Below are 23,500 nucleotides of genomic sequence, written 5' to 3' on the forward strand. Positions count from 1 at the left end.
TGTGCAGGTATGAGCCCTGCCCCCCCAAAAAAAAGCAAAGCCAAACCCCAACACTTGAAATCGTGCATCGCTGCCGGGGGGGGGAAAAAAAGAGCAAGTTTTACATGCGGAGCCACTGTTGGGTTTGTGTCCGGCAGCCAGAGCCGGCTGGCAGGCGGCTGCTCCACCCTCCCTGCTGCCTGCACCAGCTCTGCCCGTCTCTGCCCCAGCCGCAGGTGCCCCGATCAAGTTTGGGTCGATTGAGTCAAGTTCAAGGCTGTCTCCGCTGCAACCTCAGCGCAGTATTTGAAGCCAAACTCTTCTATTTTGAGCCTGTAGCTGTATCCTGGGATGGTGGGAGAAGGCAAGCAGCATCAAATCCGCTCCCTGGTAGGAAAAGTTCAACCAGCTTCGCTTTAGCTCTAACAAGTGGAGGATTTAATGAGTATTTGTTTTGTTAGAAGGAAGGAAAGGTGAAGGCTCCCTGGCTGTGCACATCCAAACCTGCCTCTGGCAGTTTTCCTGCAAGCCCCCTGGAAACAGGGATGAAGGAAGTGGTTAAATCCACGCTTTCAGGTTTTTTTGCTGCATCTAAAGCTCAGGGCAATTTTTTTTTAATAGAAAAACATACTTTATTGCTTATTAACAATGAAAAGATTCTTTACAACATGTCACAGTTGAAGACAGATGCTTTTTTTTTTTTTTCCTCTTCACTTAAATTCATGTCACCGCTATAAATCCAGATTGGTCCGCCACTCTCACCCGGCTTATCTCCACCACCCTCGCTCCCTCCCAGCCCGGCCCCAAGGCCGCAGGGATGCCAAGGGCTCAGTGCCCACCGGGAAGCACTTCCCTGGAGCCTTGGTGAAGTGTTTCCTGCTGGAAAACCAGCAGCAGCACCAGTGGGAGCTGTAGCTGCCCCGAGCTTTGTGTCTTAAATTTGGTGGAGAGCTGGAAGAGAGCAGGAAGAGATGCTTCTCAACAGCTCAGTCAGGTAACGGCTTGGCTCAGGGCCTTTCCTGCGGCACTGAGGGAAGAGACTGGCCGGCCACGGGGTGACTGTAGCCCCTGGAACACGGTAGAAGCCAAGCTCGCAGCATCAGACTTGGGCATCGCCCCCCCCTGCAGCCGTCACACATGTGCCACGTTACATTTCTGTTCCGTGTCCATCTGCCGCTGTACTTTTCAAGTGACCGGGAGAACTGGAAGCCACTGTACTCGGCTTCATAACTGTTACTATTAAACAATCACCTCTCGAGAAGAAACTTTACCCTCACAAAGGGAAAGTCAGCACCAAGCCTGCAGCCAAGAGGAATCTGGTGGGAGCACGGGTGGGCTCACAGCAGCCGCCCTCGGCACTCGATAGCCCCGCAGCAGCACAGCAGCTCTTTGCCTTCCACGCTACCCACTTCGTAGTTGTAATCCCACGTCAGCTCTGTGCCGGCTCGTATCCTCCTGCGAAGTTAAAAAAAAAAAAGCACAGGCTGGGAGAAGCAGCCATTCCGAAAAGGAGGATAAGCTGGACCTCCCGCTAGCAGAGAGCGACGCTTACATGTGACCTCTCTGGCCAGGGCGGCACAGCCCAGCTTCCCCTGGGGCAAGGGTGTGAAGCAGCCAGCGCAGCTGCCTTTGGCTCCACAGCGAGCAAAGGGACAAAGTTCCCTGACGAATCACTCCCGTGGGGCTTCGCAGGGAGACGCTGCGCTTGCGGTGCTCAAGAGGCACGTGGCAGGGCTTCACCACCGCCCGGTGCTGCCTGCAAGGTTTGCGACTCAAGCAAGCTGGGCAGCCGGCTTAACTCTCCCCTCTGGAAAGGTCTAAACCTGATGCAAATCGCACCAGAATCTCCAGTGCAGAGGAGAGGTCCTCACCTCACTCATCTCTGAGCTTCTCCCCGCTCAGGCTGGCGTGAAACCGGAGGCAGCGGCGACCAGGAGTAGGAAACACCCAGCCCACGCTGGTCGCGCAGCCCCGGCCGAGGAGCTGGGTCCCAGCCCCGTGAACTGGCAGCCCTTCCCCAAGCGCGCCGCGACTCACTTGCTGGCGAAGAAGGCGACCCAGGGGAAGCGGAGGTCGTGCGTGTCCACAAAAACGTTCTGCACGAAGAGGTTGGGACTGCAGCTATGCTGTACAGGGAGCAGAGACAAACGCAGTGAGCAAGTTCCTGCGTCGGGAGGGATGCGAACCAGCCAGCAGTAAACACAAGCCTTTATAAACAAGCAGCATTCCCGATTTGTCCGCTGCACCCAGCGTAGGCCTGCTGAAACAGGACACACTCCCTCCCCTGCCTGCACAACCAGGGATGAGTCATAAGCTCCACGCTCACAAAGGTAACGGTCGCTGGAAGGACTGACTTAGCCGTCCTGCTTACCACGCGTCACGGGGCCGGAGCAGCTGCCCTGTTTCACTTGTGGGGGGTGGATCACCCTCCTAGTCATGCTTTTTTCCCCACTTTTTTTACTGTATTTATCTAGTCTTAGGGTTAGGGTTAGGGGTTAGGGTTAGGCCCACTGAAAGGACAGGTCACCCCAAATACGTCCCTTTCCCTCCTCAGCTGCAGGGGACATTCCCCCTCCCTCCCCTGCCAAGGGCAGTGACTCACGTTGAGGTACCGGCCCAGGTTCCCTTCCAGCTTGGCGTCGATGATATAACAGGACTCCTCTCCGTCGTAGAACTGGCGGGTGGTTCTGCGGACGGGCGCGCTCTCGCCCTTGTCGGCTGCTGCCATGTTGGTTGACTTGATGGCGATCCCGTGAGTGGATTTCAGGGCAAAGCCTCGGGTGGATTTCACTGCCACCTGCCTCTTAACAGGACCTGCCACAAGAGAGGAGCGAGCACTGCCGCCTTCTCGCTCCGTCTTCCAGAAGAGGAACCCCACAGTAGTGCTGCTGCCCCAAGACGCTCTCCTCTTTCACACAGGGGTAATAAACCCCTCAGGGACACAGCTCTAGGTCTAAAATACCACCCTGGGATGGCTCCTGGGAATCTCCCAGCTCTCCGCTCGACCCAGCGGAGCCTGGAGACCCACCGTAAGCCTCACACAGTTGCTTTTTCTTAGCTATCCACAAACATCTAGTACTTGAGGACTGGGTTTTGCAGTTATGTCTCAAACAGCATGTGGGGAAGCTTCAGACCTCGGTCGTTAGACAAAGCTCAGAAGGCGCCTGGAGCAGGATGCACCATGCTCACAGCTGCTATGTCCTCATCAGCCCTTCCTGGTAGTTTCTGGCCAAAATTTCTTGCTGTACCTCTCTACTTTCCGGGCTCAGCCCTTGTTCCTCCCCCAGCAGCTGTCCTCACCTGACCCAGACGAGGGGTTTTTCTTGTCGTCCCCTTCCTCCTCCTCAGAGCCCGAGGAAATGGTCTGGATGTCGTCGCTGTCGTTGGTGGTGCCCTGGGCCTGTCCTGCCACCGCCTGCCCGTTCTCCCCCTCGCTGTCCGTGCTGCTCGACAGGGTCAGCACGTCCTGCAGAAAGGCATCAAGAGCTCCTGAGCGCAGCCTGGGTTAGGGGAGAGCATCGCTCCAGCGCTTCCCAAGCGACCTTCAGGGCTCCCTTTTTCCCCAGCAGTATTTTGCTCTCTGCTAGCAGAGGACCTCTGTGCTCTGGGAAGCCCTTCTGAAGGGGATCAGATGCGGACACCGCGATCAGAGCTGGAACGGGACAGAAACCCCATCTCACAGGCCAACGTTTGAAACAGCAGTGGGGTTTCAGGGGGCTGGTTCGTCCTGCAGCACCCAGACTGCCAGAGACTCATGAGCCTGCACCATTAGGTGCTCTGAGTTCTGCAAGGAAGGGAGAAGACCCCAAAACCCAGAGACCGTCCCCCAGGTTGGCTTCCTAGAGGTGGCCCTGCTGAGCAATGGGTCCCTGGAGTGCTGGGTATGCAAAGGTGCTACATCCCATTACAACACGTGGCCCAACACTACGCTGTCCTCTCTTTTTGGGCTTTCAGAACCATGAAAGAACCCCACTGTCTGAAGGAAATCAACTGCCCCCCAAGGAAACCACAACTACAAACCACAAGCCCTGCGTTGGTGCTCAACTGGGAATGAAAGTGGCATAAACCAACCCAAAGTAAGGTTCAAGGTCTTCATCAAACCAGTCTGGAGTTGAGGCAGAGCCAGGCCCACCCCTTCCAGCCCATGCCTGAAGCATCACCGCTTACATCCGTGGTGGGCTGCGGGGCGAGAGAATGCCGTCTGCTCTGCAGCAGGGCGGTCTTGCTCGTCGGCCTCCGGATCCCCTCCAGTTTGGGAGGGCTCGGGTTGTAGCCGTACATCCTTCCCAAGTCGCTTAGCCTGTGGGGCGAGGACAAGAGCGGGTCATGCTTGTGTCTCCAGGGAGATTGTCTGCGGGCCAGGCAGAGACGCAGCAGCTGAGGAAAGCCGGGAGCTGGAGAAGAATGCCACCTCCAAGCCCAAACCCTCCCAACCTCTCAGCTGACGCTGGCGGTGGCGTTAATAGAGTTAGTGGGCAGCCCTAGAGTTGCAGCAATTCATTCAGAGTGATATTTGGAAATAAAAAGCAGGAAAATACAATTTAAGGAACCTTACCCGGGAATTTTGGTTGGATCTTCAGGTTCCTGCAATGGGGAGAAGTACAGAAGATTAAAATCCCTCCTTTTTGGAGCACTCTTCAGCCCTTCTGAGGACACCCTCCCCGAACACCGGCCCAGGTGTGAGAAGCCGGCTGTCCCCACCGCTTAGTGTGACACCCAGTCCAGGGCGTGCTCCAGAAGGGCCAAGTGATGACCACAGGCCACCCGCCCTCCGCATCCCACACAGCGGGTCTCCGAGTCCCCTCTCCAGAGCAGGGGGTGGGCAGAGACCACCACCACCACCACCTCCCTGTTGACCCCAGCCCTGTCTGAACACCCTCCACACCACCTCAGGTACTCGGGCAGGCGGTGGCTCCCTCCCTCAGAGCTGCACAAGCGCGTAGCACCCAGGGCAGGAGGAATGCTCAGCTCAGCTCACATTGAGCGACTTCTTTGTAGCCTCCTGTGCCACAACTCCCCCAGGAAGGAGAAAGGCACCTCCCTATCCCACCGCAGTGGGCCAAGTAAGTGGGGCAAGGAGACAGACACCAAGCAGCACCACAGTCCACCTAGTTGTGTTGTATAGGTTAGAGAAGCCATTTGAGCGAGAGCCCAGCTGAGGCACGTCTCTGCATCTCAGGTTCCTCGTCCACGCCCCCAGGGCAGGGGGCAATACTCATCTCCCAGTCCCACAGCCCTCCCTTACATCTTTCTTCGATGCCTTTGACTCTCCGTCCAGGTCGCCCAGGGCAGAAGTAGAGGCTTTCTCTCTCTCACCAGCGAGCTCCGTTTTGCTGGGCTTGGCCTCGCCACCTTCGCTCATCTTGAAGGAGGAGGCGCTGTCATTGTCCTGGAAGCCGTCAGACATGCTGTTGGAGCTCAGCCACGAGGCCACTTTGTTCTTGGAGGTCTCTTCCGACACTGGCAGCTTACAGGAGGCAGCCACCGCCACCTCATCGTGGCTGATTTGCCGGGTGAGCCCTGAGTCCTTGGAGGCTGTCTCCGACAGCCCATTCTCCTTCTGGCCCCGGGTCTGCCGTCGCGTGGCATAGCTGCGCCATACTGAGCTCGTGCTGAAGTCCTCGTCCTTGCAGAAGTTGTCGTCAGAGCTGTCCTCGTTGGACTCCTCCTGCTCCTCAGTGCCTGTGTTTTCCTCCTCTTCATCCTTGAGGTCCACGCCGCTGCTGTCCGAAGAGCATTTTGCGTCGCTCTCGTAGCCCTCCTTGAAGTTCTCCACGCTCTCAATGTGATCCAGGTTTGCAAAATACTCGTCACCCATCTCTAACCCCTCTTTGTCGGCAAAGTCATCCGTGAGGATTTTCCCTGGGGGTGGGAAATAGAAAACTAAGCATGAGTTTTCCAGGAATGATATTCCTACCCCATCAATTTTGTCCTCCCCAAAGGCTCACTGAGGAGCAAACAGGACTGACTCCACCTTATTCCAAAGCCAGGCTGGGAAAGGACAATATATTACCCTGACACTCGAGGTAATGAAAACCAGCACGTGGCTGATCTGAAGTGGGCTCTTGCTTCCCACAAGGAAATCTCTAAACAGCAAGTCAAACAGGGTGGCTGCCTTTTCCTTTGAAGGGCTGAAGGCGAGGGTGTAGCACAGAGGCAATATTAAGGGCAAGAAACCAGAGCACCAGAGCTCAGGCAATGCCTGTGTTTAGTTTCATTTCAGAATTAACGCAACCACACTGCGCAACTTCTGCATTTTATTGGTTTGTGCCAACATCCCAGCGACTGCTGCGATGTAAACAGGAAGGAGGTACGTGTTGATTCACCCTCAGTGTGCAGAAACAGCTCTGGGGACCCGAGCACTTCTCCTGGCACCGCAGCCACACTGGTTTCTGCAGCATCGTGGTTCAGAGTTGGGCAAGGGAGGGGCATCAATCAGGAAATCAAAGTGCCGCAAGTTCATCATTTAAGTTTTCACTTTCCTGCCCCCTTAACAAGCACAGGAAGAGCTTCACCTCTGTTCTGCTCGGTTCTGCGTTTTGTGACAAACAAAGCCTAGATCTCAGGCCTGACACAAGCTTGACACAACCAGATCTTTTCAGATACTCATTCTCCCCCCTCCTTAACCAAAACAAAGCAGATTCATATCTGAATCCATGTGACCACTGGGAAGAGCACTGGCTCAACAAAGCCTTTTCATTCACAGCACCTGTTTCAAAACTAAGAGGCTTCTACCTGCTTGTTCAGCAGGGTGAGATCCTACCTGCGTAGATGCAGACAAAAGAGCCTTTAGCAATATCATCAAGGCAGCGAATGCCCCAGCCTTTGTTCTGCGTCTTGAATAACTGCAGTCGGACCTGGAGCCCGTGTTGGACCAAGCGATTGGTGCACATGTTAATGTTGCACTTGCACCTCTTGTTACACTCATAAACTCTGAAAGAGAGGAGAACAGTGACATCTTCCTTGATAAAGCAATATCCCAAGTCTTGGTGTGGTACCAGGAATGATGCAAAGGGACTTGCAGCAGCGGCTTAAAGCTCAGCAGAGTAGGGAGAGTGTAGTTGCCAGGTACTACGGTAATGCATAGAGATCCCAGGCCACCCATTAGCAGATGACTCAAGAGCAGAGGCAGGTTTTCAGTATGTGCACTTAGCTCTGGGAAATACTGCTTCTCTGACAGCATCGGAGGCCAAGTTTCTGGGGCTGGTATTCGGGAGGGAAGAAGACGCAGCTCTACTCACCCTGTCGGGAGGCATTCTTCCAGCCTTTTGTGCTGGTAGCCTGAATTAGGGTTGATCTGCCCACCTGGGGTGCAGCCAGTCGCTTGGACTGTCAGCTGGTGACAGGCACATTTCGATCTAGAGAGACAGACAGAAAAACCCACCCATACCCCAGAGGTTAGTTTTACACACAGGTTTTGCAGAAAGGAAAAGAAATCACATCTTTCTGCATGCGTATATACAGAGACAGGCACACAGGGCTTGACGTGGAGTCAAACCTGTGAGCTGTGTGGGCTCAAAGTCCAGAGCAGGTCCACCTTGGGTTGTTATCAGGGCAAGCAGCACAGCCCAGGTGCTGTCCCCCACCCTCCAGGCCCAGCAAGGCACAAGGAGTCACCTACTTGTCTCTGCAGCCGTCTTTGCAGTCGCAGCCCACGAGGAACTCCCAGCTGGTGTTGATGTAAACCCCTTTGCCGGGGATGCGTTCTTTGCTGTAGGCCACCTGCGGAGGCGGGGTGTTATCGATCTCGTTGACACAGGACAGCGGCACGTCCTCCCTGCCCTTGGTAATGTCTGCGATGTAGTAGTAGGGTTTGTAGGGCTGGAACTTGCGATCTACCAGCACATATGGGTCGAGGCAGAACATCTCCAGGAAAAGGAAGTCGCAGTCCGTCTCAAAAAGGTAGCGCTCAATCTCCTGCATGGTTCGCAGGCACAGCCCACACGGCGTCTTGTAGAGGACATGGAAGCCCATCTTGCGGTTAACCCGTCGGCGGGCTGTCATCCGTCGGAAGTCGTAGAGCAGCGGGATGAGCAGGGGGTTCTTGCTGCGGTACTGATCGCTGCGGATGGGACGAACACGGGACAGGCAGGTGTAGCTGCAGACGTGCGGCAGGTAGAAGAGTTTCTCCAGCGGGGCTCGGTAAGAGGGCTCGTTGGGCACACGGTCCATCATGCCGTGGAAGGCCTGTGCTGTGCCGCTGCCTGCCTGGCCGCTGGAGAGCCTGTTACAGGAAAAGGGATACACTGAGCAACCACGGCTTAAGGAAGAGCGGTGCTTTCTCCTCAAACTGCAAAGGGGTTTTAGGCACTTAATTCCTATCAAAGCAGCTGCTAGTTACACACTGGGACACCCGTTGGCCTTGCTGCTTCATCCACAAGCCCCAGTGTCCCCGGTGAGCAAGGCTGGGCAGGCCCCAAAGACAGTGTTACCAGCAGCAGAGAACACAAAAAAACGCCCCAAATCAGAACTAGGGAAGCAGAAACAAGCACAAGCTGGTTGTGGTCTCAGAATTGGGATCAACGGCTTCTGTGCCGTGGATTGATTGCCACAAAGCCACCACTGTGGAAAAGCCACCTGCAGATTTACATTAAAAGCAGCTCCCCCCTGGCCCCAGAAAGCTTGTAGAAACAAGAGTCCTCTAAAAACAAGCAGGGTCAGAGGCTTTGGCCAGGGTCCCACTGGGGTAAGTTCTGGTCAGAACTGATAAGAGACCCTCCAAGCTCAAGCCAACAACAAAACGTTAACAAACAGTTGTCTGGGCAGGAGAACAGGGTAAGAGGAAAACTGGAGAGGCTGGCAAATAAAGGTGTCAGTCCATAACAAAATAAACCTGCACTAAACCAAACAAGCCCCAAATCTGTACCAGCACCCCAAACTCTCACAATGACACGGGGATTTGTAGTAAGTGTGAACAAGCTCTGCTTACCGATGCTGCTGGGCCGCACCCGTCCTTCCCGACGGAGGTGTATCACTTAGGACAGGCGAAGAAGGTGACGACTGCCCAGAGCCCACGGAACCAGGACGGAAGGAAGTGCTTTTCTTGGCCACTTGCTTTCTCGACTGGGCCAGCTGACTGTCAGAGCATCTGCACGAGGGAAGAAGGGAGGCGATTTGCAAGATGCACACGCTCACGCAACCGGTAGGATTTAGACAGACAGGGGCACTCAAAATAACACTCCCCCATGGAAGTCAGCAACAGTGCCCCATCCAAGCGAAACCGAGATTTTTTCCTAGCAAGTGTGAAAATCAGCCCATTTCCGACTATTTGTGCTACAGCGATCCCCCAACAACCCCAACCAAATGCCAGAGCTCAGCTACATTTGAAAGTGACTTCTGACATACTGCTATTTATTTGGAAGTGAGGCATGGGAGTGAGAGGGAATGTAACAAGGATGTCCAAGGCCTTCATTTCAGGAAGCCGGACAAACCAGTACATGAAGAAACTCCTGCAACAGCAGAAACAAGAGTTTACAGAGGCTCAATCAGTGCTGCAGTACTGAGCAGTGGGAGGAACAAGAAGTACAGAGGACTCTTGTTCACACCAAGTAACAAGATAAGATTGTACAAGGGAATGTAATAACATCACTGACTGAAGGGCTCCAAGGGGCTCCCAAACACCTCTGCAGCCCCATGCACAACATCGGGAGGGTGGGAGGGACCTGGAAGACACTACCCTCACCTTCTGAGAAAACAACAGCGGAGGTTTTCAATCCGTTTACACCAATTAAACAGAAAAACACCCCAAATCAGCCACTGGTTTTCCCATAAGTGGAAGAACACAGTTATGTTATCAGGGTAGAAAGGGAGGAGACAGTTAGAGGGGAGGGGGTGACTGTTTCTGCAAACATCTGTCTTAAAAGCAAGGTGTTAACACACATTTCAAAATTCAAGAGCAAGAGGAAAAAAGCTTCTGTCAACAGGCTTTAGAACAGTCAGAAATGGCTGACAGCAGCTCCCTGGCACCGTAGAAGAACCTGAAAGTGAGACTAGAGAGAGAAGATAACCAGGCCTTCCTCAGAGTAAACAAAACACCAGAGTAAAGAAACCATTCTCCCAGTTTTAATAATCTAAACCCAATGTGGTTTTAACCCAACAGTATCCCTCGGGACAGTGGAGACATGGATATAGTACGGTGCCTTCAGTCAACGTTCAAAAACAGTTGTCTTTAAGCAGGTTCACTATTCAATGGCAGGGCAGGGAAACATCTGTAGTGTCTGCTTGTATTAGACCTGAAAACAAGATCCTAAAGTCAAAGCCTCTGTGGGGAGAGGAAAAAGTGCTTCTCATAACCACTGCAAGGCCTGTTAAATGGAAAAGGAGAGCTTTGGCAGCCAACGAGACTGCAGGCTGGCTGATCGCCGCAGTCCAACTTTATCTTCTTCACGCTGTGTCATTGCACTTCCTTCCTTCACCCTCGACAGCTCAGGGTGCCCTAGCATTAGGGCAACATCCCAGCTCTTCCTCTGTTCACAGGTGGGGCCCTAGACTGACGGTGGAGGAGCCAGCGCTGCATTCCTCACGCTGGAGCAGACCTCCTTCAGCATTGGCCTCTCTTCTTGCTTACGTAAGAGATGAGGAACAAGGCTACTATGGCTTCGATTCTCAAATCTTGGTCAGAATGGCACAGGAGGAGCATTTCCAAGTCAGCCCGCACATCCAGGGGCAGAATGGGTCATATTGCACTGGCACTTGGAGAGGAACGCCCTCCCGAGACCGGAGGCTGGGGGCAGGTGGGGTTTCTTACATGCTGCTACACCTAGAGAGCATCTGGTGAATAAAGATTCACTTGCTGCACAGGTTCCTTACAGCTGGGACATCTCCTTTCTCCCTTTTGCCCATGCAACAAGGCACAGTCACAGCAGAAGACATGCTGGCAGGGGGCCAGGCGTCCATAAATTCGGATAGGAAATCCACAGTGGTGACAAAAATGAACCGGGACAGCATCTCTCTCCCCCTGAAAGTTACTGAAGTCCCAGAGCACGTGCTCAGGTACCCTGGTGTTCTCCAACACGCTCCCTTCATCACAAGGCCGAGTTCCTCCTTCATCCAGGCCTCCTTCGGCACTAGCCTGCACCTCCGAGAACGTCCCGCTTGGGCCCCTGGCAGCAGGAGGCACGTGTGCGACTTGGCCGTGGCTGAGCTTTATCAGGCTTGGTCCGTGACCAGCGGGACCAACCACTGATCCCGAGTTCTCAGTGCCTCGTAAGCCATTGAGGTCTGCGAGCAGGTCAGTCCAAGTGGAGGAATACAAGGCAGCCGGGGGCCAGTGCCTGGATCGTGACACGAGGGAGCAATTCAGATTTTCAGAAGAGAAGGAGCAAACGTTCTAACTTGGAAATACATCAAGTGCGAAGCTTTAGCCCTGAGTAAGAACATGGCATTTGGCTCACGGGGTGCTGGGCTATCAGCTCTCCCGCCCCCAATTACTCATCCAGCAGCCTTTATCTATAGTTTACCCCAGAAGCATGACTAAAAACAATTTGTGCAACCAGGAAACAAGCCTAGTCATGGAGGAAACCTGCACCTGAGGATTCCTCTACACAGAAAGGGTGGTGCCTGAAAGAGCTGGAGATGAAACGCAAAGGAGGTAGTGGTGGAAGCAGAGAACTGACTCAAGTACTTACTCCATCTCAGCAGGCTGCGGAGAAATGGACCGTGCAGCCAGCGAGGCTGCCTGCATTTGCTCTAAAGGTTTGTACTGGGTACCGGCTCCCGTTAAATCTTGCGTATATTGTACTACAGGCCCTTTGCTCCTGACAGCACCTAGAGGGGAAGGGGAAAAAGCAAAGTATCAACAGGAAAAGTCGCTACCATCAACCAAAGTTTGTTGCACTAGCCACAAAATATTGATTTAGTCCCTGAAGGCAACCAAACCAGAGGCATTTGCAATTAACACCGGGTCACTGGCTGAGGTCCGAGTCACAGCCAGTCACCCCAAACAGATCCTGGCCACTTCACACAACCGCAGTCTGGTTTTGCTGCATCTTTATGCCAGGAGATAAAGCCCACTGTGAATCTTAAATCTCCACAAGCTCTGCTAAAAAAAACCCCACCAAAACCAAACAAAAACCAAAACAACCCACCCGCCCCCGCCAACCCGCAATTCATTCATTCAAATTCCAGGACACACATTAAAGAAAAAGATGCCACATACCAACGTTGGGACGAGTCCTTGCTTGTCCACTTTGCTTCTTTTCTTGGGTGGAGGCTGTGGAAGTTTTCATGCTGAACATGGGCTCGAGGCGTGTGGAACCCCGGTAAATCCACTCACAGCGTTTGTCATCCTGCAGCAAGGAGAAGGCAACACTCGCAGCACCTACGGCAAGAGCTTCCAGAGGTACAATACAGGCCTGGGAGACAGCAGTGTGCTTTTACGGTGAGCAGAACTGTACGTAAAGGAGGCAAAGCATTGACCTGAAGGCTCCTGAAAGACCACGCAGCCAAGAAAGGACAAATTCATCGTATCTGGGGGAACCCTGAATACAAACCAAATCTAGAAAGAGGCCCAATACCAAGACCCCAAACTTCAAATGCGGCTCTCTTCTTAGCCCAACAACTGACTAACGAGGCACTGTTGGAGAAACCAGACTCCCTCAGGAGACAAGCTAACTCCTCAGCACAAACCGAACCTGCTCTAGGACAGGGAGGTTAAATTTGCAAGTGCACAATGTCTTCCCCAGCCCCAGTGCCTTTGCAGTTATCTAGACAGGAAGGGAGCCAAGCGGGCAGACAGTATGTCTGCTCCCTTTCTGCAATTTGTAGAATTTGAGCGAGCAGAATATGGCAGCTTCTGCCCAGTTTCTCTCCTGCTTCTCAAACCAGCACTTGTATTTGGACAGAAGACATGGCTGGGTGTTTACATCAAGAAAGGGACCAGGACAGAATACCTGCAGAAGATGAATAAGAAACAAAATCTATCTACCACTTTTGAAGTTTCACATGCAAAATGCTTTAAAAGGCTTTTGAAGCTTTTGTCATGCAAATGAGAGTCTCACCTTCACATCAATGCACAGCAGAAACTGGCAGTCTACCTACTAAGCAAAATACCTGCTTGTTCCAGGACCCCGTCTGGCATTCGCAAGGAAACTGGACTTGATCAGCCCAGAGTCAGCCCCCCGCGACTCAAATTTAAGCCCATCTTCCCGCTCTAATGGGAGAAGGGAAATTGCCCTACCAGGAAAAGGATTTTGACCAGACTGCCATCCACTTCTTCCACTCTGGATTTCCACCAGGTCCCTTCCCACTCTGTTTTGATCAGCTGGCCGTTCTTCAGCAGCACCATGGGGCGGTTGGGGTAGGCCGTGATGTACTCCTCAATGAAATCGCGACAGGAAACATCCTCTATGTCTTCCCAGGTCTTTTTCACTGTTCAGAAAGGAAGGGATGGGAGAAAGGGAAGAAGAGGAAAGACTCTTACAAAGCGAATCTTTAATTCTTTTTTAAAGAGACCCCAGATGGATTTTTACATAAGAACAATCAAGGAGCAATCCCGAGTGGCCGAATTTTTGGTGGTAGGGCATCCAGCCATGTTAATGCACCCAGAGTGCAAGGAGTCACACCACTATCTCCTCCAGCTTCATATGTAAAGCAAACATCTACAGGCACAGCACCGGAGGGGACATGCAGTCTGTCCCCTGTCTTTTGAGGCAGGCTTTCATATACCCAAAGGCTCTCCATACCATTTCAGTGTTAGGACACAGGAGAGGCAGAGATGACTCACGTGGCCTGCAGATTGGGTACAGCTCCCACTCCTTGACATATGAAGCGTAGCCATCGTCAAAGAAGATCAGGAACCTGGAGAAGAGCAAAGAGAACAAGCATTGGAAGTTGGAATTGGAAATGCAGCTGAATAAGATGTAGCTCCACATCACATAATGGAAGTGGAGCACCCCTCCTGTTTCTCCTGCCAGTCCCACAGGCCCTCAAATCAGATATGGTGGATGGGGACAGAATGAAGTGATCATTTCTGCCAGATGATGAGCTTTACAGTACTGCCACTTCCCTTGGTTGTTTCAGAACAGCTCTCCCCGAGCCCTGAGCTATCCCTGTGCTCCCAAAGCCGAAAGAGAGGCTGCCCAAAAGACTTCCCAGCAGCATAACACAGCCAGGGCCTCCTCCCTCAGCTCCAGATTCCCTCTGTGCCTTGGCCACAGGAGGTAAAGGAAGAAAAAAGACAGTTTAATTGCTCCTGATCTCTGCAGGAAAAGCTATTTTTGGAGCCTTTGGGACAGAGCAGCAGCAGAGGCTGCACGCCATGACTGGAACCACAGGGAGAGAGCTGGGGGACACCTCTAGGGCTCCACCTGCAGACAGGAGACAGCATGAAAGAGTCCCCAGTGCCCGCGGGGGACCGGGAACTCGGAGGGGGGTACCCACAAGGCTGGATACAGCACCCGCTTAACGGTGCGTGCCTCTGAATAATAACTTCAGGATACGGAGCTGTATAAAGGATGCATTAAGAGAGATCAGCATTACAGCCAGCCTAGCCAGGAGGAGTAAATTTGCAACATGACTAATAAATGCAGTTCATTTTCAGTTATTAAACACCCATCAGATAGGACTTTACACAATTAGGCATTTACGGCAGATCCACATTTGAAACAAACAGGGTGATTATATCCTTTATGAATCTTCTCAGAAAGACCACAAGCCTAAACCACAACATCGAAGAAGCCCTGCCCCTTATTTATACGCGACTGAAAAGGCTGCTTTAGACCTGCTGTTTCTTCTCCTTAAGTGCTCTGGCAAGACTGCTGGCACTAAACGCTTCTAGGGCTCGTATTTCCTAACGCTATGTTTTATGCCTTGAGCAGTGCAGACTTACATTTGTGTGATAATTTGAATGAATTACCAGATATAATTTCTGACTCAGGGACATGAGTAATGGAATGGAAGCTCCACCCAGAGCTTTCAGAGATAAGAAAGACTGAAAGAACAACATTCAGAGCTATGTCCCCGGAAGGGGCAGATAAGAATTTAGCTCCCACAATAGTAAATATACAAATATACCCTTTTTTCTTTTTTTTTTCCCTAGAAAAAAAACCAAGCAAACAAAACCCAAAAAGAAAGAGAGAGCAGTACGTGACTGTGGAGAATTAATACCTGTCTTTATTCTTCACATTTGGGGTTTCAGCCACAATGCCAGCATACAGCCAAACCTGATTCCCATCTTTGTATTTTGCCACAACCCTGCTGCCAACGTAGTGTTTCTCAGGCGAGGGGTGATAGTCATAAGCGATGTGATTGCCAGAAAGCAAACTCTTCCCTTTATTATCAAACTTCACTTTGTACTTCTTTCCAGCACCTGAAAGACATTTCAACACAGCAAGATAAATAAAAGCCACGTGATTTCGTACAAGAAGTCCAACACCATATACCATTCTGATTCAAGTTGAGAACTCATTTGAAAGCCTTTCAGAAATTAATTTGGAAGGTAAAATATTATTGTGGAGATGTGCTGTTTTCACAACTCGTTCCAGGGGGCACTAGGTGCTCTGACACAGGAGGGGACCTGTTCCAAGATCAACATTACCCACCCAAAGCTTAGTGAAAGTCACGAGCACCGAGACACAGCAGCAAGCACGGGACGTACCGACCGTCTGGATTGCAATCAGAGTTCCTTTGTGCCACGTTTTGGTTCTCTTCTTGCCCAGGATCCTCATGCCAACGTTCAGATCACCGTCGTTGCTGAGATCACTCCCAGCTGCTGCAGGGCCAACGGGCTGGACAGTGCCAGGAGTTTCCTGAGCGTTCTGTGCATCTACCCAAGGAACAACAACCAGAAAATGTGTTAGAAACCGCCCATAGATTTACTCTCTTACGTATGCAATTGGAAGAACATCTGTCGGACCTGAGGCAGGAGGTGTTCTTGCTTTTCTTTACCTCAGTCAGCCTAAGTGCCTTGGTTTTACTGCATGGAGTAGTCAGCAAGTGAGGTTTAAGCTTTTACACATTAAAAAGCATTCATGTTATGGAAACTGCACCACTTGTATTTGCTTTCGGAAAGGGCTTAAAGAAAAATAGGAATTTGGAATCAATATATCCTAATGGGTCCTTCCAGTGGGGAAACAGAATAGTTATTTTCTTTTTCAGAAAGAAAACTGACAGGTGTAGGACTCAGACAGGACCAGGGTGCCAGCCCACATCTGTCACCCCAGGAAGCTCTCACACACTCACCTTTTTGTGCATCCTGGGCATTTGTTTTCTTGTTCACGGCATCCATAAATTTCTGAACGTCCTGGGCGGACTTCCGCATTGCAGCCATGGCTTCCCGCAGCTGAAGGGAAGGAAAGAGAAAGAAAGTCTGAAGAACCTTTTCTTTTTTTGCACCAAACACAATGATGTTTTGTTCCAGGAAAACCCCACTGCAGAAGTACACTACAGGTCTTTTCCAACTCACCAGAGTGTGATCCTTTGCAATTCTGGGACTACTATCGCCTGCATTTAAAGAGAAAAGAAGTGGTTTAAAACACCTTAGGGAGGAAAAAATCCATCCTAGTTAAGTCACTAAAAGAAGAGGAAGCAAAGAAAGGCATCCATTCAAAAGCGTTCTCTGGCCCTTCGAGAAATCCACTCAAGCACGGCTTTTAGTAAGCCACCCTTCCTAGACACACAACATGCTGCACAGGCAGCTTCCCCGCAGGGGCAGCATTTGATGGGGACAACAATCAGGCAGGTGGGAAAATGGAAAAGTCCCAGTTTGGGACTCCAGGAACTATAGAATAGTTACGGGCCCCAGCAGACCATGCAAGCTGTGATGTTCCTCACGAGCTAACGGCATTTCCGACCCGATCCTCTCCTGATTACGGACCAGTGTGGCTTATGGCCAACTTTATGATATCCTTATTCTGATCCCCCTCATTCCCATCCTCCTCCAGGACACGCTCAGATCTCCATCCCTTCCCTCAGTCCCATGTGGCATAATGAGATACTGAACTGTGCTTCCAGCCTGAATCGATACTCATAACATCATCGTCGTCCTCATCCGGGATCTCAATCACTTCCGTGGGCTTGGCAGCCAAGTCCTCGTCCTCAGAACTGCTCTCACGATACTGGAGGCCCAGCTTGGAGTACAAATCCTTCACCAATATCTCACATTTATCAATGGCTCTAGGGAAAAAGAGAAGGGCAGAGATATGAGAAGACAAGGTGAGCCCAGCCCTACGCCCCACAGTACTGCAGAAAGAAATAGGAACCAGCCGCTGGGGAGCTGCTAATTAAAAATACAACCATGATGAGGTGAGGGAAGAGTATTCACATGAAGGATTTAAAGCCATAGGGGAATAATTTTAATTATCCCTCAATAACCACACACAAACGAACCGATGCAGAATCACAGCGTCAGTCTACTCCGAAGGGAAATGGGCAGCACTCCAGACATCGGACTCGGCCACTCCATCTCCCTCTCCTCTGACGCCCAACTCTGACAGGCAGCTGCGATTCCAGGCATGCTCACCTCGAAGCGTCATCAAAGAGCCGGTCAACGCGAGCCACCTCTTCTTCCTTCTGTTTCACACACTTCTCCAGCTCCTCCAGCTGCTGCTTCCTCTGCTTCACGCACTCAAACTTTTCCAGCTCTTTGTCAATAATATCCTGGAGCTCCTCCATGGAGATTCCCAGCTCCTCCATCACTTCTTGCTGCAGCTCTTTGATCTCCTGGGAATCCATTTCTGCTGCACCTGACACCACAAGGAGGTGAGAAAAGGCCGGTGAAACCTGACTGCTGTAGCACGCCCTCCCTGAGGCACAGCGCTCACAAGAGCATAAGCTCCATTTTTTGAAAGCTAGTCAGGAAGAAAATGTTATATATGTTGTTAAGACAACATCACAAGGATCCAAAAATTACCAAAGCGCAAACTGTGGAGCCAGAGGCTGCCAGGCTCCCAGGTATTCCTGACATCTCCTCCAATCTCTGCACAGGCTTTCCAAACCCGCTGACCGCTGGAGCCTTACACTTTGCCACCTCAGAACCCTCTCCTCCGCAAAACCCGTGGAGCAGTTCCCAACCCTCCGCCTCGCCTGGGAGGAGAACCACACAGATGCCTCTCCCAATCTGTCCCACAGCTTCACCTTCATGCAGCAGCCCACAAGAGCCCCTATCCTCTCCTGCCTGTGGCCTTCAAGGAACATTATAACAATCAGCCCCGAGGATGGCCCCAGCAGCTTCCTCTGTCCAGGCCTGCAGCCCCCGTGTCGCCCTTTGAGCCGGGCCTGGCAATAATCCAACCAGTCTCCATTATTTTCAAGTCTGCCCCCCATCAGCAGCACTCACAGACATCTTCCTCCTTCCTGCAGCACTCCCCGCTCTCACCTCTCCCTTCAGTCTCCCCGTCTGCATCTAAGCACACCCTCCCCTCCTGCTCCTCCATCAACCCAGCCCCATGTCCCTCTCCTCTCTCCTGTCACCCGCTCCAGCCCCATCCAGCTCCCCCTGCCCACATTTCTCTCCCAGCGGCACGCAGGCCACCCCCAGCCAGAAACCCACACGCTTTCCTCCAGCCCTACAGATGCAAAGGGAGCCCACGGCCCCCCGACACCTCCCAGCTGCACTCCCACCCCACCGACCACACACCTCCCAATCGCACGCCTACTGCCCAAAGACCCCCTGTCAGCCCCCGTTTCCCAACACGTCCCATCCGCGCCACCTTCACCCCCCTCCCCTCTCACACCTAGGCCTCTGTCCAACAGCCCCCACTGCACACCCCACCCCAAACCCCATTCCTCCCCCCACAGCCCCCCTGCAACCCCAAGCCCCCATCAACCCCTCAGCCTCCAGTCCCCCACTCCTAATGCCCTTACGCTCTCTCTTACACTCCACAGGTCGCTTGTATTTACAAGTGTCCATCAACCCCTCGGCCTACAAGAGTCCCTGCCCCACAGCCCCCCCACCCGCACCCCAAAGCAAGCCCCCCCCTCCCGCGCGGGAACTCCTCACGCTCTCTTCTCACCCCGAGCATCCCCCCAAAGTCCCCACCCCAACTCCCCCGGCCCCACAGCCCCCTCCTCGCCTCACTGTCCGCCCCCCCACCTCCCTGCCCGGTTCCTCCTGCCCTACAGCGCCCTCCTGCCCCCCACGCCCGCTCACAGCCCCCCCACTGCCACTGCCCCTGCCCCACAGCCCCCCTCATCCCCCCCATCCCTCCCCACCCCAATTCCCTCGCCCCACAGCCCCCCTCGGGCAGGCCGCACTCACCGAGGCCCCGGGGCCCGCCGCGACCCCGGTTGTTGGGGAGGAGGAGGAGGAGGAGAAAGGAAGGGGGGCGGGCTCAAAACCGGAAGGTGCTCAACGTCACTTCCGGTAACAGCAGCCCCAGGAGCCCGATGCGCCCCTCCTGGACGGCACGACGGTAAAGGCGCCGTAGTGCGCATGCGCGAGCGGCGGGCCGTTACCGCCAGTCTGCGGGGGATGGCCAAGGCGCATGCGCGGAAGGGAGGGGCCGGGGCGCTTAAAGGGACAGCGCCCCGGGAAAGGCGCAGTGCTGCCACCTGTAGGAAGGTGCTCGGAAGGGCCCGCGGGGCCCTGAGGGGCCTGGTAGGCCCGAGGGGGTGCTGGGGGCCCAGAGGTGATGGGGTGCCCGGGGAGGATGGGAGGGCCCCTGGGGGTACTGGTGGCTCTGAGGTGATGGGGCCTGGGTGGGCCCTGGGGGGCGATGGGGAGCTCTGAGGGTCCGGGGGGGCCCTGGGGGGGGGTGATAGGGGGCTCTAGGGGTGCTGGGGAGCGATTCGGAGCTCTGAGGGTGCTTGGGGGGGGGGCTGGGGTGCTGTGGGGAAGTCTGAGGGTATTGGGGGCCTTAGGGGTGCTGGAGGGCAATGGGGAGCTCGGGGGGGGGGGGCCTGGGGGGCGATGGGGAGCTCTGAGGGTCCTGGAGGGGCCCTGGAGGGTGATAGGGAGCTCTGAGAGTGCTGGGGGGGACCTGGGGTGCTGTGGGGCAGTGGGGAAGTCTGAGGGTATTAGGGGCCTTAGGGGTGCTGGAGGGCAATGGGGAGCTCGGGGGGGGGGGCGGGGCTGGGGGGTGATGGGGAGCTCTGAGGGTCCTGGAGGGTGATAGGGAGCTCTAGGGGTGCTGGGGGGACCCTGGGGTGCTGGGGGGCAGTGGGTAACTCTGAGGGTGTGGGAGGCCTTTGGGGTGCTGGGAGGCAATGGGGAGCTCTGAGGGTCCTGGGGGGCAATGGGTGGCTCCGAGGGTCCTGGGACCTCCACGGTGCTGGAGGGCCCGGTGGGGTGCTGGGTGGCCCTGGGGGGGCCCTGCGGTGCTGGGTGTGCCAGGGGTCGGGGGGTTGTTGGAGGGCCCTGGGGTGCCCTGGAGCACCCTGTGATCAGGGAGGGCTGTGGGCTGTGCTGGGGGACTGTGGTCCCTGGGGGTGCTGGCGGTCCCTCGGGCCAGCTCGCCCTGGCTCAGTTGATCTGCTCCTCTTCCCAGGTGGAGGTAGGGATGGCGCTGTAGGGATCCACGATGAGCTTGCCGCACCGCACCATCATGGCCAGGAGGAAGAGGCACATGAGCACCACGAAGGCCATGGCAAAGCCTTTGTCCACGTCGACTGCGGGCGGCACGGTGGCGTTCTCCATGAGGGTGGCCCTCAGGTGCGTGGTCCCAAGTGCCCGGCTGCCAGCGGCATCCCTGCGGGGCAGAGATGGTGGGATGCAGAGGGGCTGAGCGGGTTGCAGTGCAGGGGAAGTACCAGTGGGGTGTCAAAAGCAGCCAAAATGGGGAAAGCGTGGCCTTGAGACGCCTCTGCTCCTCATCATGGCTGTCAGTTGTGGCTTGGGGGACACCCGGTGTCCTCCCATCCTTGTCCCAGGCACCCTCACATGGGGATCTTCATTCTCTCACCCTGCCACCCCTTCCAGCTGCCCTTCCCTGCCCCACCTCCTCATTTCCCAGGAAAAAACAGGTTAAAATATCCCTATTAAGTTGTTCTTTTTCACAGTACCCCACACTCCTGGCTGTGTGAGGTGCAACGAGCGCTCTGGGGTTTGGCTGACCCCCAGCAAAACGGACGCTGGCTGGGGTTAGAAGCAGGAGTGGAGGACAAACTGCGGGTAAGCAAACAGGGGTGGAAAAGGAGGGTTTTTTCATTGCTGAAGAGAGAGATTTGTGGCAGCGGACGGATAATTAGATTTGTACAAGGTTGGAGGAGAGGTGGAGGCTTGTTGAGTGGCGCCAGCAGAGCCACGTGGACCGAGCTGTCTGTATAGAGGCGTATGCCTATATGTATATTTATTATTTTAATGTGTTTATAAAGCTAACATATGCTCCAGGAGCAGATGACCACAGCCCTAACTATGCCAAGGACAGCAGATAAATCACCAGGACCAAGTCCTGCAGCACCCAGAGATTGCGGGAAGCCCCCTGGTCTCAGCCCCGTCCCGTGTGCGCCGATGGGGGCAGCTCCTTACCTCCCTGTGGACAGACGGATGGACGGACGGACGCTGTGCCCCTCTCCTTGCCCTGCTGTCCCCAGCTCCTGTGCCGTCCCGGGCTGTGGGTGCCTGCCGTCACCGGGGCTTCATGAATACTGCAGGAATGCGGTGGCGTCGCCTTTCAGACGCTCCCAGTAACGGGGAGAAGCAATCCAGTGGATTAAATTCTCACCCGCTATTTCCAGCACCCCCTTCACCCAGCGGGCAAGGGCTCTGGGTTCCCTTCGCCGGTCTTGCAGGGCCCGGCGGGGGCACGGGGTGGATTCGGGAGTGTTGAGGAGGATTTATCCCCAAAATGCAGTGAGAAACAGGTCCTCCCCAGCCTGTGAGATAATTTGGAGCTGATCCTTGGCTCATTTCAGACCAAACTGGGGAAAACTCTTTGAAACCGCAACGCTTTGGGCTTTGAACTGAACCGCCTATTTGGCTCTTGTGAAACAGCCTCGCAACAAACCCTGAAACAGCATAAACACTGCAGAAATCCCCCTGCGCCCTCGGGTTTCTTTATTTTTCCCCCCACAAGAGGAAAAAGGATCACCTTGAGAAAGAGGGTTATTTTATGGCGGAGCTTTGCCACCCCTGCAAGACCCCCCAGGCTGGCGCGGGGTAGTTTTTCTGGTGATTTTTTTTGGCTGAGTTTTGGGCTCCTGCCGGTGCCTGGGGGAGCAGAGGAGGGGCTAAGGGAGACACTATGTCCGGGGTGCTGGAGGGACCCCAGGGTGCAGCGGTGGCCCCATGCTCCGTCTCGGCCCCCGCTGTGATCACGGGGTGGCCAGGGGCGAGACCTGCGACCCGCAATCAGCCCTAATTAATGCTTCACTGGTGCCCCCCCAGTCCTAATCCTGACCCAAAGCCCTGTTCCAGCCCCAGCCCCAATTCCAGCCCAAATCCCATGCCCAGTCCGAATTCCCAATCCCCACCCAAACTTCAATCCCAGTCTCAGCCCTAATCCCAGTCCCAACCCCAGTCTGAACCTTAATCCCTGTCCCAATCCCTGTCCCAACCTCAGTCCCAGTCTCAACTGTAATCCCAGTCCCAATCCCAGTCTGAACCTTAATCCCTGTCCCAATCCCAGTCCCAATCCCAGTCTGAACCTTAATCCCTGTCCCAATCCCTGCCCCAACCTCAATCCCAGTCTCAGCCCTAATCCCAGTCTGAACCTTAATCCCTGTCCCAACCTCAGTCCCAGTCTCAACTGTAATCCCAGTCCCAACCCTAATCCCAGCCCCAATCCCAGTCTGAACCTTAATCCCTGTCCCAATCCCAGTCCCAACCCTAATCCCAGCCCCAATCCCAGTCTGAACCTTAATCCCTGTCCCAATCCCAGTCCCAACCCTAATCCCAGCCCCAATCCCAGTCTGAACCTTAATCCCTGTCCCAATCCCAGTCCCAACCCTAATCCCAGCCCCAATCCCAGTCTGAACCTTAATCCCTGTCCCAATCCCAGTCCCAACCCTAATCCCAGTCCCAATCCCAGTCTGAACCTTAATCCCTGTCCCAATCCCAGTCCCAACCCTAATCCCTGTCCCAATCCCAGTCTGAACCTTAATCCCAGTCCCAATCCCTGTCCCAACCTTAGTCCCAACCGTAATCCCAGCCCCAATCCCAGCAGGATTCCTGCCCTCCGACCAAAAAAAAACCCCCAACGTGTGACGTCACCCAACCCGACCTTTAATTCGCCCCACGCGCGCGTCCATGCCCACACACCTCCCTGGCAGCCACGCCCCCTCCAGAGGCCACGCCCTCTCCCGTGTTAGGGGCGGGGCATGGCCGCGCTCACCCTACCCTGCTGGCCGTGCTGTGGGTCCCCGTTCGCCCCGCCCCCCGCCCCCGGCTAAACCAATAGGAGCGCTGTGCCTCGTCTCCGCCCCGCCCCTCCCGGCGGGCAGGTTAGGCTGCGCGGTAGCGCAGAGGGTTTTCCTGTGCCGCCATCTTGGCAGTGGCGGTGAGGAGGGAGGCGGGGGGCGGCTGTCTGCCCGCGCCGGCCATGGCAGCTACCGCCGCCAACCCGGGTGAGCTGCGGCCTCTGGGCCGGGCGGGCTGCGGCGGGCCCGGGGGCGCGCCTGGCCGGCGGGAGTCACGGGGAGGCTGCGG

At 54.5% G+C, this 23,500-nt stretch overlaps 2 protein-coding genes across 9 annotated transcripts in view; one reads left to right on the forward strand and one right to left on the reverse strand.

Annotated features, from left to right (window-relative positions):
• Positions 1-687: 687 nt before the first annotated feature.
• SETDB1 (SET domain bifurcated histone lysine methyltransferase 1) lies at positions 688-23,118 on the reverse strand. The gene is made up of 22 exons (XM_059832064.1): positions 23,094-23,118; positions 17,438-17,660; positions 16,919-17,091; positions 16,382-16,419; positions 16,153-16,258; positions 15,575-15,685; positions 15,085-15,286; positions 13,703-13,776; positions 13,157-13,347; positions 12,137-12,266; positions 11,607-11,745; positions 8,909-9,067; positions 7,601-8,203; positions 7,221-7,337; positions 6,743-6,912; positions 5,225-5,841; positions 4,535-4,563; positions 4,147-4,279; positions 3,280-3,445; positions 2,582-2,793; positions 2,017-2,105; positions 688-1,434 (listed from the first exon to the last, which is right to left on the reverse strand). The coding sequence occupies exons 1-22, from the start codon at positions 23,101-23,103 to the stop codon at positions 1,317-1,319; spliced, it is 3,810 nt and encodes a 1,269-aa protein (XP_059688047.1). The 5' UTR covers positions 23,104-23,118; the 3' UTR covers positions 688-1,316.
• Positions 23,119-23,377: 259 nt separating this feature from the next.
• Positions 23,378-23,500, forward strand: part of ARNT (aryl hydrocarbon receptor nuclear translocator) — a 29,031-nt gene continuing 28,908 nt past the window's right edge. For all 8 annotated transcript variants that reach the window (XM_059832430.1, XM_059832433.1, XM_059832435.1 and 5 more), the window contains exon 1: positions 23,378-23,418. In XM_059832430.1, coding sequence (XP_059688413.1) covers positions 23,394-23,418 — 25 coding nt within the window. In that variant the 5' untranslated portion in view covers positions 23,378-23,393. The remainder of the gene's footprint in view (positions 23,419-23,500) is intronic.

Source organism: Gavia stellata, chromosome 33 (genome assembly GCF_030936135.1).
Source record: "Gavia stellata isolate bGavSte3 chromosome 33, bGavSte3.hap2, whole genome shotgun sequence".
Classification (NCBI taxonomy): Eukaryota; Metazoa; Chordata; class Aves; order Gaviiformes; family Gaviidae; genus Gavia; species Gavia stellata.

Excerpts from the sequence above, each read along its gene's own strand:
- SETDB1 (XM_059832064.1), bottom strand. Across the intron at positions 6,913-7,220 it reads GAAGAATGCCTCCCGACAGG|AGTTTATGAGTGTAACAAGA; the intron begins GTGAGTAGAGCT and ends CCTCTCTTTCAG. Across the intron at positions 4,564-5,224 it reads CAAAGGCATCGAAGAAAGAT|GAACCTGAAGATCCAACCAA; the intron begins GTAAGGGAGGGC and ends TCCCCATTGCAG.